The sequence below is a fragment of the Cebus imitator genome, unplaced genomic scaffold (assembly GCF_001604975.1).
Source record: "Cebus imitator isolate Cc_AM_T3 unplaced genomic scaffold, Cebus_imitator-1.0 Scaffold135, whole genome shotgun sequence".
NCBI classification, from domain to species: domain Eukaryota; kingdom Metazoa; phylum Chordata; class Mammalia; order Primates; family Cebidae; genus Cebus; species Cebus imitator.
The window spans coordinates 2680031-2695511 of record NW_016107450.1 but is presented as its reverse complement, the minus strand read 5'-3'; the positions used below and the strand labels follow the sequence as shown (position 1 = coordinate 2695511).

General features: G+C 39.4%; 1 protein-coding gene across 9 annotated transcripts in view; it reads left to right on the top strand.

Annotated features, from left to right (window-relative positions):
- The window catches only part of ATG4C (autophagy related 4C cysteine peptidase), a 193654-nt gene extending 178747 nt beyond the window's left edge, over positions 1–14907 (top strand). For all 9 annotated transcript variants that reach the window (XM_037743126.1, XM_037743122.1, XM_037743121.1 and 6 more), the window contains one exon: positions 14510–14907. In XM_037743126.1, the coding sequence (XP_037599054.1) occupies positions 14510–14722 (213 nt within the window). In that variant the 3' untranslated portion in view covers positions 14723–14907. The remainder of the gene's footprint in view (positions 1–14509) is intronic.
- The last annotated feature ends 574 nt before the right edge of the window (positions 14908–15481 follow it).

Sequence of the window (15481 nt, the reverse complement as noted above, 5' to 3'; positions counted from 1 at the left end):
GGCTCACCACAACCTCCGCCTCCTGGGTTCAGGCAATTCTCCTGCTTCAGCCTCCTGAGTAGCTGGGATTACAGGCACGCGCCACCATGCCCAGCTGAATTTTTGTATTTTTAGTAGAGACGGGGTTTCACCGTGTTGACCAGGATGGTCTGGATCTCTTGACCTCGTGATCCACCCGCCTCGGCCTCCCAAAGTGCTGGGATTACAGGCTTGAGCCACCGCGCCCGGCCTCATTTTTATTTTCTAAAGTTTCTATAACAAGTTCACATTTGTTTTGCAATAAAATGTAAAATTATTTTAAACATAAAATAAATGTACAGCATCACATATGAACAACATAGTCTAACTTTAGCTGCCGTCTGGAAAAGCACCATTTCTCAAGATGTAACATTTGCATATTTCCTTCCATGCCAAAATGTTCTAAAAAGTGAACCAAAGAATAGTAGTCAGTAAATTGAGCTTTGACCTGAGTCTGTGTTCACATCAGAAAAATATAAAAATTAACACCAAAGTGAAAATGACTGAAGTTAAAAAAAAAAATTAAAGAAAAAAAAACTACAACACTTAGCAATCAGCTATTTATTTTCTTACTGATACAACTTGGGAAGCCGGAGGCCTGGATTAGGTTCTCCCACCAATCTGTTGTACTACATTGGACAAATCACCCAATTGTTTGAAAACTACATTTTCTCAAAGGGAAAGTAAAGTTGATTCCTGTTGTACATTAGCTTAGGTAGGTACCCAAAGACCCTGGTGTAATAATGATGTTGTTCTCATGAAATACCAGGTTAGAAAAAAACTACATACTTTACTCTTAGCAGATAGGATTGTCTTCTCTTCCAACTAAAAACAGTATGCTGATATTGAGGATTAGTATTAATCATTCATCCTGATAAACGGTGTATTGGTTGGGATACTACTAGCTACAGTAACAAATAGATGTAAAATATATAATGATCAAGCAGAATAGAAATCTACTTCTGGTTCATGTAATAGGTCCTAGTATTCCTGGTTGGCAGGCAGCTCTCTTCCATGTACTCATTCAGGGATTCAGATCCCCTTCCCTTTTGTGGCTTCACTATCCTCTAGGGCATTGTTGCTACTTGAATCCTGTTGGTAGAAAGGAAAAGGGCATGGGAGTATGTACCCATTTCTTAATGACTTTGGCTCAGAAATAGCCCATGTCTCACCTCACAACCCACTGGCTACAACTCAGCCAGATGGCTGCACCTAAATGCAAGGAAGGCTGAGAAGTACAGTAGTGTCCAGGAAGAAGACGAGAGGGGCTTCAGAGCAGTAGCGTACAGTCTCTATCACAAATGCCTGCCATATGCCAGGTTCAGTGCTAGTAGTAAAGATATTGAGATGAATGACACTTTTTCTGCCCTATGCTATCTCCCAATCTACTGGATGAGACTATGCTATATTTATATGTACTTAACAGTTTAGTGTAGAATGTGTTATCACAAAGCAATGAAGCCAAGCCAGTGAGAATATGTATATAAAAAACAACCCTGCCTGTAGCAGAGGGAGGTCATGAAAGGCCTTGATTATGTCAGTTTCATACATGTTTATTGAGCATCTACTAAGAATCAGGCACCTATTACTTTCAGGTTGCTGGAGATAGACAATAAGACATAATCCTAGTCCTTGGGGCAATAGATGTACAAAGAGACGAATTCAAATGGATAATATCCCTATAAATGGAGGATGGGAGGAGTATAATGTGCACGCTTGGTGGGTTAGGTGCTCTGTATTTGGAATCAGGCATACCTGGGATTGAATTCCAGCTTTAAGACTAACAAAGCCACTGTGTGACTTTGGGCAGCTTTTCCAACCTTTCTGAATCTGTGTTCCTCATTTTTTAAACAGGAATGGCAACTCCTCATATAGTCTCTGGAGCCAAATTGCCTGGGTCCAAAACCTGGATCTTCTACAGGATAACTTTGTGATGTAGGGAAATCCATCGAACCCTTCTGGGGTTTAGTTTCCTCATCTTTGAAACAGGGTTGATAATAGTATCAAATTCATACAGTTGGTAGGAATATGTGAATTCAGAGAACAAAAATTCTCTGAACTGTGCCCAGTACCTAAAAGTTGTTCAGTCAGTGTTAGGTCTTGTCACTCTCTACCTTACAGTTTGCTATAATCATTAAATGAGATAGTGCCAGTGCCTGGCAAATATTAAGTATTCAATTAATGGTCAAGATTATGTTTAAAGGTGACGAGCTGGGGGTAGGATGACTGCAGTGTCCTAAAAAGAAGCTTCTGAGACACCAGATGGAGTGAAATGAGGCAAAAATTCCTGACCTGTAGATTTATTCTTCATCCACCCCAAGGCAGATGAAGCAACAAAGGCAGGTGGCTTTTGGAGGGACAGTGCTTCCAGCTGCAGGTAGAAGGCTATTCATTTCCTTATTTGCTTTCTGTGTCTCTTCTATTGGTGAGGAATTTAAGAATATGCCATGGAATTTGGGTGAAGGAAGGAAGGCATACATGATTTGTTCCAAGAATGCAGGAGGAAAGTCTCCCTAAACACAGCATTCATTAGTAAGAGCTTCCAGAGCCTTCCAAAACTCTGTCTCCTTTTACAGCATCCCGCAAGTCCAAAGTAATGAAATAAAAGCATGGTAATAGGTAAACACAATTACAGCACCCGGATAGCTCCTTGGCAGGCAGGGGGTGTTTGAGAGCATTGGCTGGGGTCTCATTTTCTGTAATCGAGCCCGGCCCTGCTGTGATCACTATAGTATTATGACCTGTGGGGCAAAGACGGAACCATACGTGATATTTCATTTTTGGGTAGCTGGGGGTAGTAATGAACCAGTTGCAGTCAAGTGAATTAATCTCCCTAGCTATTCAAAAACGAAACTTCATGTACAGCAATTTGTTCTTCATTGCTTTTTTTTCCCCACTGTAGCCTTTTCAAATCACTCTTCCTACAGAAAAATGGAGAGAAAGAGAAAGAAAACTCAATGAAAAAATATTTTAACTTTTGCTGAATGTTGTTGTATTTTCTGATCATCAATAATAATGATAAATGGATATCCTTAGATACAGAACTTAGAATTCACATTTTGGTTCTATTAGCCTCATACTGACCGATTATGAATCTTAAAACATGGAATAAATATTCAAAGAATTGATATAGCATAGATTCCAGAGCCGCTTTCAAACAGTTTAAATTTTCAATTGGTATTTATCCAAACCCTCAGGAGTACCCTAATCAATCTCACTCAGTAGAATTACTCAATTATTGTACATTTAATAAATAGAAGTTAATGATCAAAACACATTATTGAGAATGAAAGACTTTGGCATAGATAGGTATAGACATGTAACACAGCTGTTAATCCTCTATAAATTTGTTTTTAATAACACTGATGTTTTGGTTGCATATAATAACTATTTCATTAAATATAAATTAAATGCATGGTTAAGCATATTTAAAACATGTAAATGTAATGTGTTGCTAGTGTATTTCATTTTATGTTTCCATGCAGTTCTAATAATTTTCTAAATTCAAATTGACTAGGTGTAGGGAAGTCCCTGGTCATTTATACGATACTTTCTTTCTGATATCATTAAGCTGCAGAAATTTAATACCTCTGAGTTCCAACATCGCTAGTCAGTGTGCAGGAAAGACAATGTGTTTATCTGCTGGAAAGAAATGCTATGGACTCAAATGAAAAGGAAAAAATGCTTTTAAATAATAGTAAAACACGCATTTTGCTTTTTTAGAAAAGTAAAGCAAAGAATCTAATACTAAAAAAGCTATCTTGCAATAACAATCCAGAGTGTGTTGTTGTGCATGATTTTTCATTTATGGATAGCAAGAGACATTAATATACTTGCCTATGGCTTGTGCATTACTATTCCCAGCTATGCAGAAATGGAACATGATTTACAGCAACACATTCTTTGTTGCTGTTCCAACATACCTATTGTCTTCCCTGCCTTCTGACTGGCTGGCTGGCTGGGAAAGGGGATGGTGCTGGACTGCACTCAATCATTATGGGTGTCTACAAATAGAGTAGGTGTATGTGAACTGAGATTTTTCAGCTTTGTATACCCAGCAAGCCAATCAGAGCACAGAAAGAACAATAGCTGAAGGTTTTACTGCTCTTTAAGTTTCCCCGCTGATTCCCATTGCGACTGATTATATCACAGAAGTTATATAAAAATCACATTAAATGCCAACTAAATCAAGACTTTTCATGCCTTTTTTTCAAAGCAATGAAATTCAGGACAAACACTATACTATGCATGAAGATCACCACCTGGAGATCTAAACTCTTCATTCCAGGCGTTGTATTTGAAAATGGAACTAGAGAAAAGTGTAGTTTATTCATTTTGTTATTTTCTGCGGTGCTTGCACTGCTGTTTTGAAAGCCCACCATAGGAGAGCTCAATTAAGAGCCTTCATAATTTTCACCAGTTAACTTTGATCAAATAGGCTATCTTGGAAGGGAATTCAGTAAATTTAGGCTATAAATTACCCACAGTGAGTTTTCAACTTTGGAATTCTGAAATACTAGCGTTCGGACAGGCCATTTCTTTCAGAAGGCTTGTACTTTACCTGCTGATTTGGAACAATTTTACTTCATTTTATTCGAGCAGAGAAGACCAGGGAAAAACTTCCTTCTACTGGTTGGAAGAACAAGTCTCTTTCGGTACATGTGGAAAAAAGATACTCTGTTTTCCACTACAAGTTGGATTAATACAAGAGGTTAGAGGCTCCCTTTAATCATGTTCTTTTAACTCATCATTACATCGATTTTCAGGTTACATTTGTTGCCAAAGATTAGAAAAAGGTGATGAAATGAACAGGTTCCTTCTGATGTGTTGCTTCTTAGACAAGGACTTCAAAATTCTTTAAGATAGGCAAGCTCTTTCTTTCTGAGCAAATGGGAAAACCAAGGCCATTTCAGCTCAGGACCAATCAGCCAAGGCATCGAACCCCTTTTAGGAGATACACGGCAAATAGCTGTTCATACCACTCACTTCAGGACATTTTTATAGGTGGGGCTGAAAAATCCAATAAAATCTGCAAATATCTACACTGTAAATTCTATAGAGTATAGTGATAATGAGTTTTAGTTTCCTGCTCCATGACCTTAGACAAGCTGTGTATTTATCCAAACCTCATTTTCCTTCTCTGTAAAATGGGCTTAAGAACAGCACTCACCTCACTGGGATTTTCTGCAGATTCAGTGCGATAGTGAATTTAAGGCACTTACATAGGGCTTGGCACATGTAATACAGTACTCAGTAAATGTTAGGTCTTAATACTATTCATATTTTACTCAGATGTATCTTCATTGTTTAAAAAACATGTCTCTTTAATAAAAACAGCTTACATTTGCAAGTGGGCCTTTTGACTTTTTAAACCTTTAACATCAATTAATTAATTCTCTTCTCTCCAAACGTCAATTTTGTGAGTTGGGTGTAGAATTATTTTATCCTCCCTTGATTACCGAGAAGAGTACGATAAAGAGGAATTAAGTGGCTTGCCTAAGGCAGTGCTAATGCAAGTATTAGAACCGATGTTCCTCACACATTTACTTCCGTTACATGAGTGGGGCTTCCAATTTTTCTCCCCAGGCAGTGGGGAATGGGCACTCGTGGTTTGCATCAGAATGCAAAAGATGTTTTCTGCTTTGCAAAACTGTTTGCAGAATAGAGTTAGGGATTATTAAGATTGTGGAGAGGGCAGAAATGTGTTGGCTAGGGAAGTGGCAGCATTTACAAATGCATGGCTAACTTTTCCTGAAAAAAATAATAATGTCAGCAGCGTTCACACTTCTGAATATATTAGGTTTGTAAATCCAAGGTGCAAATTGTTTGTAGAATCTCAATTAAAGCCTTTGTAATATTGTCATTCGTAATCAGCTCACTATGAAAACAGGGCTTCCAGAGGGCACCAAAATCATTTGAACTTGCGATCTGTAATAGATTTGAATATTCAGATAAGGTCAGTGGTCAGAGCAGAGGCGACAGTTTTGGTCAATAAACAGGTTTAGTGAGACAAAATCTTTTTGTCTACGTGAGAATGGCTTGGTTCTCAAGGGGGAATCAAAAGATTAAATTCAGCTGCGTTGCCAATTTATTTGCAGGCCAAACAAGTGTGCGATGGAAATCTTTGGAGGGGGAGGTGCCCGCCCCTGTGAGAAGCCCCTGTTGACAGCACCAGAGGGGGCTCCCAGGCAGCTGTCCTGACCACAGCTGAGACTGAGCTTAATGGAGGGAGATTCGTGGGGAGAGAGAATGAGCAACTCAGTGCTTGACTGAGGCTATCCTGGATTAAGCCAAGTGAAGGTGAAAGATCTGGGCTGCAATGTTTTACACAGTTCCAGCCCCTGCTTTCCTGTCCCCCACCCTTAACATTGCTTTCTCTGAATTATGCCTTGGCATGAAGCCTTAGTAATGGCCTAGAACAAAGGCCATTACAAACTTCTCTCCGTGAAGATCTACAGGAGAAATTTCTCTCTGGTCTCAGTACTAGAAAGACTTGTGCTTCTCTTGAGTGCCTGTTTACCTTACAGATGCTGTGAACAAGATAATTCTGTAGTTTTGAGCCTGTGTTCCCAAGAGCCTTGAGGGGGTCTTTCAGACTGCCTAAAAAGCTACTGTGGGCTTGGGAATGAGAGCAAAGAGGGAGGTGAGAATGGGCTCTGAGGACTTGGATTCCGGCTTCCACCGGAGCAGTTCTGCTTTTTTTGTTTTCTGCATAAGATTTCATTTGAAGAAAGGATTGGGTGGCCAGCAAAAAGGCTTGGAAACCACTGACTTAACCAATTGCTTCTTGTAGCATTTAGAATAAACTCTAACCCAGAACCGGAGTGGTCTGCCCTCTTGTATCCTCTAGCTCACCCTGTGTCATCTGCCTTCACTCATTTCTTCATTTATACCCATCTTTCAGTTTCTGCAGTAAAAGCCGTGGTCCTTCCAACATGATGGCCACTGACTGGAATCTTTTCTCAACCTTTGTCTGATGATGTCTTCACTGTAGAATCACTGGGGTTTATGTTCAGCTACATACAACAGTGATTCTCAAAGAACTGTGGCTCAAACAAGACAGACATAGGTATCTCTTTTATGTCAGGCGGGAGTCTGGGGTCCCTGTGGTGTCTTCAGAATGTCATCTGGGTTTGTCTTTCTTCTCTGCTACCCTCGGACATGCCTTTCAAGATCCCGTCAAGGTCCAAAGGACTTTGGAGCCATCAGTAGGAGGAAGTGGGAACCACAAAGGGATGCTTCTACCAACCAAAGCTGCTGTCTTTAAGCAGTTTCCACTTACATTTTACTGTCCAGAACTTAGTCACGTGGTCATCTCCCACTGTAAGGGAAGCTGGAAAATGTAATGTTTTATTGAGGCAGTAACATGCTTCTTTAAAAACTGGAATTCTATTATTAAGAAAGAAGGAGGAAATGGAAATTAGGAGGCAACTTAGAGGTTTCAAGTTCAATTTCACTCTCCCCCATCTAAAGTGTAATCTCCATCTTCCGTAATATTTGCTCTCTTAGAACACTATTCTTTTCCTTTATGGAAGTTTCATAATTTATAACTTACATCTAACTGTTAAAATTTGTCTTCCAAGCTGGATGGTAACTTCTCTGAGGGGAAACACTGAGTCTTTGTTATTTCACGCCATGTAGCCAATGTCCAACAAAATGCCTTTCAACTACCATGTGAAATATTTGTCATATAAGTAAACAAATGAATGAATTTCTCTGATTGTATTTGCTGTTAAACAGTTCAGAGCCAAATTTATGGTTTAACTTCAGTAAATGTTCAGGAGTTCCTGAAGGGCATTCAGGGTGCTAAGTTCATTCTAGGTTCTTATTTATTTTTCCATTCCTACATCCTTTTTAATTTCCTATGTAAGCAATTTAGATTTGCTTACATTGTAGGGAATTATATATTATGGAGGCTTGTTTTTAATCCATTTGGGAATGAAGGGGAGGCGGGGCAAAGATAAATGAAGACTTAGTAAAGAACAGATAAAATTTAACTATTCAGCAAGAATGCTCTAAACAAAAATTTTTAAGTGTGAAAAAAAAGTCCAACAACAATAAAATATAATAGACATCTCTTTCAGCATATTGTTTGATGGTCCCCGTTCCGGGAGGCATTAATGTTAGTAAAGAATAATTAACTAACCATAAAACAGGATGCTGTTCAAAAGTCACTAGTAAGCAGCAGGAGTTCCGTTAAGATCACACTTAGGAAGCTAAGGATGATTAACCTTTGCCTAGGTTATAAAATGGCCCATTTGAGAACTGTTGCCACTGGATATATTACCTGGATATCAATTGGATTATTGAGTGAGAGGTTTTACATGATGTTTAGTATGATGATATATATCTGGTTACAAACTGTTTATGACAAGTGGAAAAGCTAATAAAAGATTAATGCAGATTTAAATAGATTTTTCTTTTTTACTTGAGTTGCTGTTAATTTATGCATATATAACTCGATGCCTGTATATTTGAAAGAGATGCTAGTTTATTATTTGTAATGAAGAAAGATGCCTCTTGAATATGTAAGTGAAATTGTAATGCTGATGTTGAAGCTCCTGTTTAAAGGGGGTTTTCAGTTCCTTGAGGTTTTTATTTTCTTTCTTTTTTTTTTTTGAGGTGGAGTCTTGCTTTGTTGCCCAGGCTGGAGTGCAGTGGTGTGATCTCGGCTCACTGCAACCTCCTCCTCCCAGGTTCAAGTGATTCTCCTGCCTTAGCCTTCCGAGTAGCTGGGACCACAGGTGTGCACCTCCATGTCCAGCTAATTTTTGTATTTTTAATTGAAGTGGGGTTTCACCATGTTGGCCAGATTGGTCTCGAACTCCTGACCTCAGGTGATTCACCGGCCTCAGCCTCCCAAAGTGCTGGGATTACAGGCGTAAGCCACCGCGCCCAGCCAATATTTTTCATTGGAATTTTTATTTGGTGCAAACTTTGCCAACTGAACCTCAGTATAATTTAGCAACTTTTACAGGTTAAAAGAGAAGTCACCCTCATGAACTTGTAATAAATTAACATGTATTTCTTGTAATTTCAATTTTTTTCTTTGATTTATCACAAAGCACACAACCAACAGCAATCATTTTTCTTTAGTTTTTTTTTTTCTTAGCTGTACATTTTATTTATTGTCTTTAAATTATTGTATTAAAAATCTTTTGGGGACAGGAATTGTGTCCTGAGGCTTCTTTTGCATTTCCCATGTGACTAGCACACATTATACACTTAATAGGGTCTTGAGAGATTCTTGAGTTTGAATCATTTTTCTTCTTTTTTCCCTTCATCCCTCCCTCCCTTCTCTGTTTCTTCTCTTCCTTCCTGCTAAATACTTTCTGCCTTCTTTTCTTCCTTCAATAAGCATTAATTAATTGAGTAGCTACTATATTGTGGATGCCTTACAGAGAATTAGTATACAAAGATGAATATGATATAGATCTTAGGCTAAATAAAGTTTGCGGCACGGCAATATGGATGCTGTGGTGAGACCAGAACGGAAGCTTTTTCAGCCCGAGAGTGCTTGTTATAGTATCACTTTGTGAAGGCAAAATAAGGGAATTCAATGAGAAGACACCCCGGACACTGCCCACCAGTGACACTACCTCTCTATGGTTAGCCGAGTGAAGCCACATGCGGAAACTGGTCTGTAAACTCTAAAGCGCTGTGCAAATGTATCATTATCATAAACGATGTACACGTCAATCCCCCTCTCCACCAGATTACGGGCCGGGACAGTATCTTACTGATCTCTGTTTCTTTAGTACATTATAGGCACACATAATAAACAATAAATGTGTGTGAGTAAAATACTGAAGATTCACTTTTTACTATTATAGTCATCATTCCCAGCACATCAACTTGTATCTTGTTGTTTTATTTAGGTAGAATACTGATGTAAGAAACCCAAGTTTATTCTTCATTTGGGAGTGCTCTGATGACCCTACCAAGCCCTGTGGAGCTACCTGTGTGGGTTGAACTGGAGCTCCTTTGCTTTTCGCTTGACCCCTAGGTCAGAGTTAGGGATGATTGGCTAAGGTAAAACACCACAAACCAAAACCCAAGTAAACATAGATCCAATAGAAACCAGTTGTGGTCGAGAAGATTTGGTCAGGGATTATAAAGATTCAGACCACTTGATTCCATCTAAACCAAACTTCTGAATTATTCGTTTGTAATATAACATCAAGCTCAGTTGTATTTATACAAAAAGCATGGCAATAGAAGGAGAGAGCTTTCTTTGTTTTGAATTCCTCAAAGCTTTACACGTTCTTCCGAAAGTTCCAATTTTGTGTCACTTGAGTAGATTATTTTTTATTCACATCAACTGTGGACAGGCACTGCAATGGAGGCTTTACACACAAAACCTTATTTTGATCCTGTACAAAAGCGTGTGAGGTTGATTATCATCACCGTTTTGATGAAGAAACTGAGAAAATGAGGCTGTCTCAAGGTTATTCAACACTTGGGCCACATAACTAGCATTGGCGTCTCTGGCTCTAAAACCTGTATTCTTTATTATGATTATTTTAATACATGCTTTTTTGTTTTCTTATATTACATTTCAAAGGTTTCTTAAAAAACTCTATCACAACTTTTTATTTTGAATATTTCCAAATCTAACAAAAAATTCAAGGTACATTATAATGAATATCCATGTACCTTCCAAATAGAAGCAGTTATCAACATTTTGCCACATTTGCTCTCTTTCTGTTTATACACACATACACACTTTCCCCTGAACCATTTGAACGGTTGTGAGTTGAGGCATTGTTGATGACTTGTCACCCTAGATATTTCAGTATGCATCCCCCGGGAGGAACAAGATTCTTTCTTATAGCTGATAATACTATTATCCTACCCTCTAAAAAGTAACAGTAATTCCATATCGTCTTACATCCAGTCCATATTCAAATCTCCAGATTTCCTTTAAAATACATTTTGTGACTGTGACACACATGTCTGTGACTGTGTTCTCCCTTAGATTTGACCCTCTGGGGACTTTGGAGGACTCAAGGTCTTCACGCTTAGAGCCACACCATGGCCAGTTAGAGTGATTATAGATTCCATCTCTGGTTTTACAAATTTTAGTCCAAGGGCCTTCCCCTTTTCTTCTCCTCCTTTTCCTCCTATTTGTCCTCTTTAATTTCTTTTTGGCTTCAATGTACTCAATTTTTGATAGCATCTAAAATATCAATACTTATTCATGAAATAATACTTGAGATACTTTTTTATGCCTGCACTTTAAAAAATATTACTTTCATTATAAAAGCCATACATTCTAATTAAAGAAAATTTAGAAAACCCATAAATTAGACAGAACGGTTTAAAATCTATTCTACTCCCTCCATCTACACCTAATCACTCATGCATTTTCTTCCAGGCTTTTTTTCCCTACACACAAGATACTTAAGAAACAATTAGGATAATATACACATATAATTTTGCACTCTCCTTTTTTCTCACAAAAACGTATTTATTATGTAATAGTGTGGGCTTTGGAGTCAGACTGCAGAAGTCCAAATCCTGATTCTGCCACTTATGAGTTGTGTGACGCTGGGTCATCATAAAACTCATCGCCAAAATGAAAACACACAGGAGAGTGAAAGGGGGCCCTATCAGTCATGAACCCAAAACATCAGGCATGAAGTGAGACCGTCCCAGAACTTCTGGTTACCCACCTTGGCAACATTGCTGACCTCTGAGGTTCAGCTTCTGCATCTAACAAAAGATTCCTGTGATCCTCAAATGAAATAAAAGAGCACATAGCCTAGTGAGTGTGCAATAGATATTAACTATTATTATGGTCTTTATAAATATCACCTTTTACGGTGGCATGATACCCCACTGGAAGATGCTTCCCAGTTCACGTCATATTCAGGGCCATCTTTTTTACAGTCAAGTCCCTCGACTCCTAACTGGTAGACTGAACCATGGACCTTGCTCTGCATGGGTCCTCCCTGAGACTCTTGTGATATCTTTACTTCTAATGGGGTTATCCTTAGCTTATGCCCATTCCACAGAGTGTGAATCCTGAGGCTTCAAGGTCATAACTTTAGAAGGTGATAAGAGTAGGCAGGCAAATCTGCTGTCTTTATGCTTATCACAATTTCTATCTATTAAAAAACACTCATAGGCTGGGCACAGTGGCTCATGTTTGTAATCCTAGCACTTTGGGAGGCTGAGGCAGGCAGATCAGTTGAGATCAGGAGTTCGAGACCTGCCTGGCCAACATGGTGAAACCCCGTCTCTACTGAAAATACAAAAATTAGCCCAACGTGGTGGAGGGCGCCTGTGGTCCCAGCTACTTGGGAGGCCAAGGAAGGAAAATCGTTTGAGTCTGGGAGGTGGAGGTTGCAGTGAGCAGAGATCATGCCATTGCACTCCAGCCCGAGCAACAGAACAAGACTCCATCTAAAAAAAAAAAAAAAATCCTGATAATGAGGATTATCATGAACAACTCCTTAACTCCTTTCAGAGACAGGGTACAAGAATTACTACCTCTAATAGCTGATGTAAATAAGGCAAAAGCATAATAGGGTGAGACAGATTGGTATTCCCCACTTATCTACTCCTTCTAAAGAAATCAGTTTCAGAACTCTGAGTGTGCAATCTATGCTCACCACCTCTGAGATTAGCCTTTTACACTCCTCACCCACCCACCCTATAGCTCCAACAGAAGCTGGAGAGTGGGGGCCCGTTACCTGCTGCTGGGCCCCTCCCTCCAGTGTGAGCTCTCCTTAAGATTTCTTTCCACTTTGGTTAAGGATGTGTGGTTTGGACGGTGTATGTAATATCTACACATGCATATATTTATATATAGTGTTAATTTTTTTCTTTCTACAAAATATAAGATCCCAGAGGGCAGAGATAGCATCACAACGAGGATTTTATCTCCATTGCCTAGGATAGGACATGACACTGGATATTTTTGTCAAATAATGACTGTATCCCTGAAAAAAGGAAGAAAGGGAACTGTATCTGAGGGTGTACACCTTAGATCTTCTAGCTGGTCTGGTCATGTGGCTGGTGACCATGATGCTTTTAATCAGTGAATATTGTTTTGAAAATAAAACAGGATTCAAAGTCCTCTTTTCCCATTGGGATAAACTGTCATCACAAGGTCATTCCAAATACAAATGCCATTCCAAACACAAGACATGATGCATAACCAATACTAACACATGCCATTTGAAGCTTTAACAAGACAGTCCTCCCTCAAATTTATAACAGTCTATGTTTAAAAACCTGACAAAACCAAAATGTGTTCTCCATAAATTATAGTGGCACCATTCCTGCTGCCGAAGTGAAGGTTGTGTCAGCATTTCCATTATTCTGTGGATCACTGTGTTTCAGGGCTTTAGTTCTTGGCTATAAAAATGCACCTTGGGTTTAAAACTGGCAAGGAACACCTCAGCCTTGGAACAAATTTGCTTCACCAAATTTTGAGAGCAAAACCAATTTGTTTATTTCCCCCTTTGTCAATGACTTTTGTGAAGAGAAACATCCATGAATTTCATTTCCAATTTCATTTTTTAAAAACTGGATAGCTTCATATTTTTACTCAACAATGGTAAGGTATTGTTTTTGGTGTTAGGGGAAGAAAATAAAATTTGTAAGCCTTGTTTTTAAAGAACTACATTGTTCTAAAGCCAGCCACCCTCCTCCTCTCCATTCTGATTTCATTAAGAAGGGTTAACAATGGTTTTATTTTGACATGGGCAAATCAGATGGCTACGGCTGGTGGTGAAATTTGATTATGTGATTAGGTTAATAACCTCTCAACAACAGACCTTATTCTGTTGCTACTTGTTAGGTATAATTTCCCATTGGCTTCCTGGAGAAATCATTTAGTATAACTGTTCATACACTTAATTAAATTTCTTTAGTTTCATTTAAGCATGTATTTATTTGTGGTCCCTTGGGCAAATAACATTTTTCAATATGGTTCTTGACAGAATTCTTTAAGAATTTCAGTTTTTAGAAACGGAGCTGCAACTCTTAATTCAGTGCAATAAAACATTTAAATGGTTTAGGGTTTTGATCTTCATTCCTCTGAACCAAGATTTCCTCCAAAATCAGAAGTTACTTAAGTCAAGTTTTATTGATTTTTCTTGAATTTTATCTGTAGATGCATGTACATACTTCTGCCTTAATTACATTGTTTGGTTCTCAAGAAACACCTGTGCTATCCAATTACCAGGCATGGAGGGAAGGGACATAGCCCACCCCGGTGGTGAGGAAGGGCTTCCCAGAGGAGGCAGTGCCTGGGCAGAATCACATAGCATAGGTAGGAGTTAGCTCCGTTTAGAAGGGAAAAAGAGATTACAAGTGAAGAGGACAGGAGATATTCTTAAATAGAAGGTCAAAAAGTGTCACGAGATCATTTCTTTTCTAGGTTTAAGCCAGATACAATTTTGGAGATCTGCAAGGGATATGGAAATTAATGGCTTACTGTGAAGCCACTAGAATTAATACTTTTATTTTTTTTAATCAGGACTTCTGTGCTGCTGAGATCATTACGGAAGCAACAGTAGCAGGTGGCCTGGCCATACAGGGATTCCTCACTTGCAGCGGAGAATGTTGCTGCCACTCAAAGTCACCAGGGGCTGCAGGGCTCCTGCGGAGACTCACATCATCTAACAACACACATGCTCAAAACAGGGAAATGTGCATTTTCAGGAGAGGAAGAGACAAACCTTTTGTTTAGCTAATTGGCATGACAGAGTGTGACATACACGTGCTCCTGGAAGAACAGTGTCAGGTGTCTGCACTCAAAATCTGGAGCACAGGCAACTGGAGGAGGGGCTTCGTGACATTGACTTTTATTGTGTGTGTGTGAATATTTATGGTTGTATTTAAATAAATAATTGAAATTATGCTGAACTGAAAAAAGATTGTGAGGTTTAATGAAAATCTGTGTGTGTGTGTGTGTGTGTGTGTGTGTGCGCGTGCGTGTGCCCGTGCGCACGTGTATGTGTGCTGTGATTATTATTAAAGAAAAGGTCTCAAAGCGATTAAACTGTTCAGATAAAGATAAATATAGTGTCCCTGGCCCCACCCTCCAAAGTGTAATTCTTGAGCAGTTTCTCATGCCAAGTTCTGGATGGCTGGATCGTAAGAGAACTTAGTAGTTAATCGCCACCTGGGAGAGGGTGAGGGAGTGGGAACTAAGGCAACAGATGTAAAAAGTTAAGCAGGTGCCCCGCAAGTGGGGAGGGAGTCAATGTGTCTAATGTTCTATCTGAACAGGACTGATGTGTGTGGAGGGCCCCGGGCTGTGGCTGCCACTCCCCGGGTGAGAGGTGAGGGGCCTGAGAACAGGAGCCAGCTGCTTTCACTTGCTCCCAGGCCTCCCTGTCCCAGAGTGGCCAAGCCCACTTCTTGAAATAGCCAGCTGCCAGGGCCCCTGGGAAGGTGGGAGGTGGGAGAGGCTTCCTGCCTCGAGTGTGAGGAACTGAGCCACCGA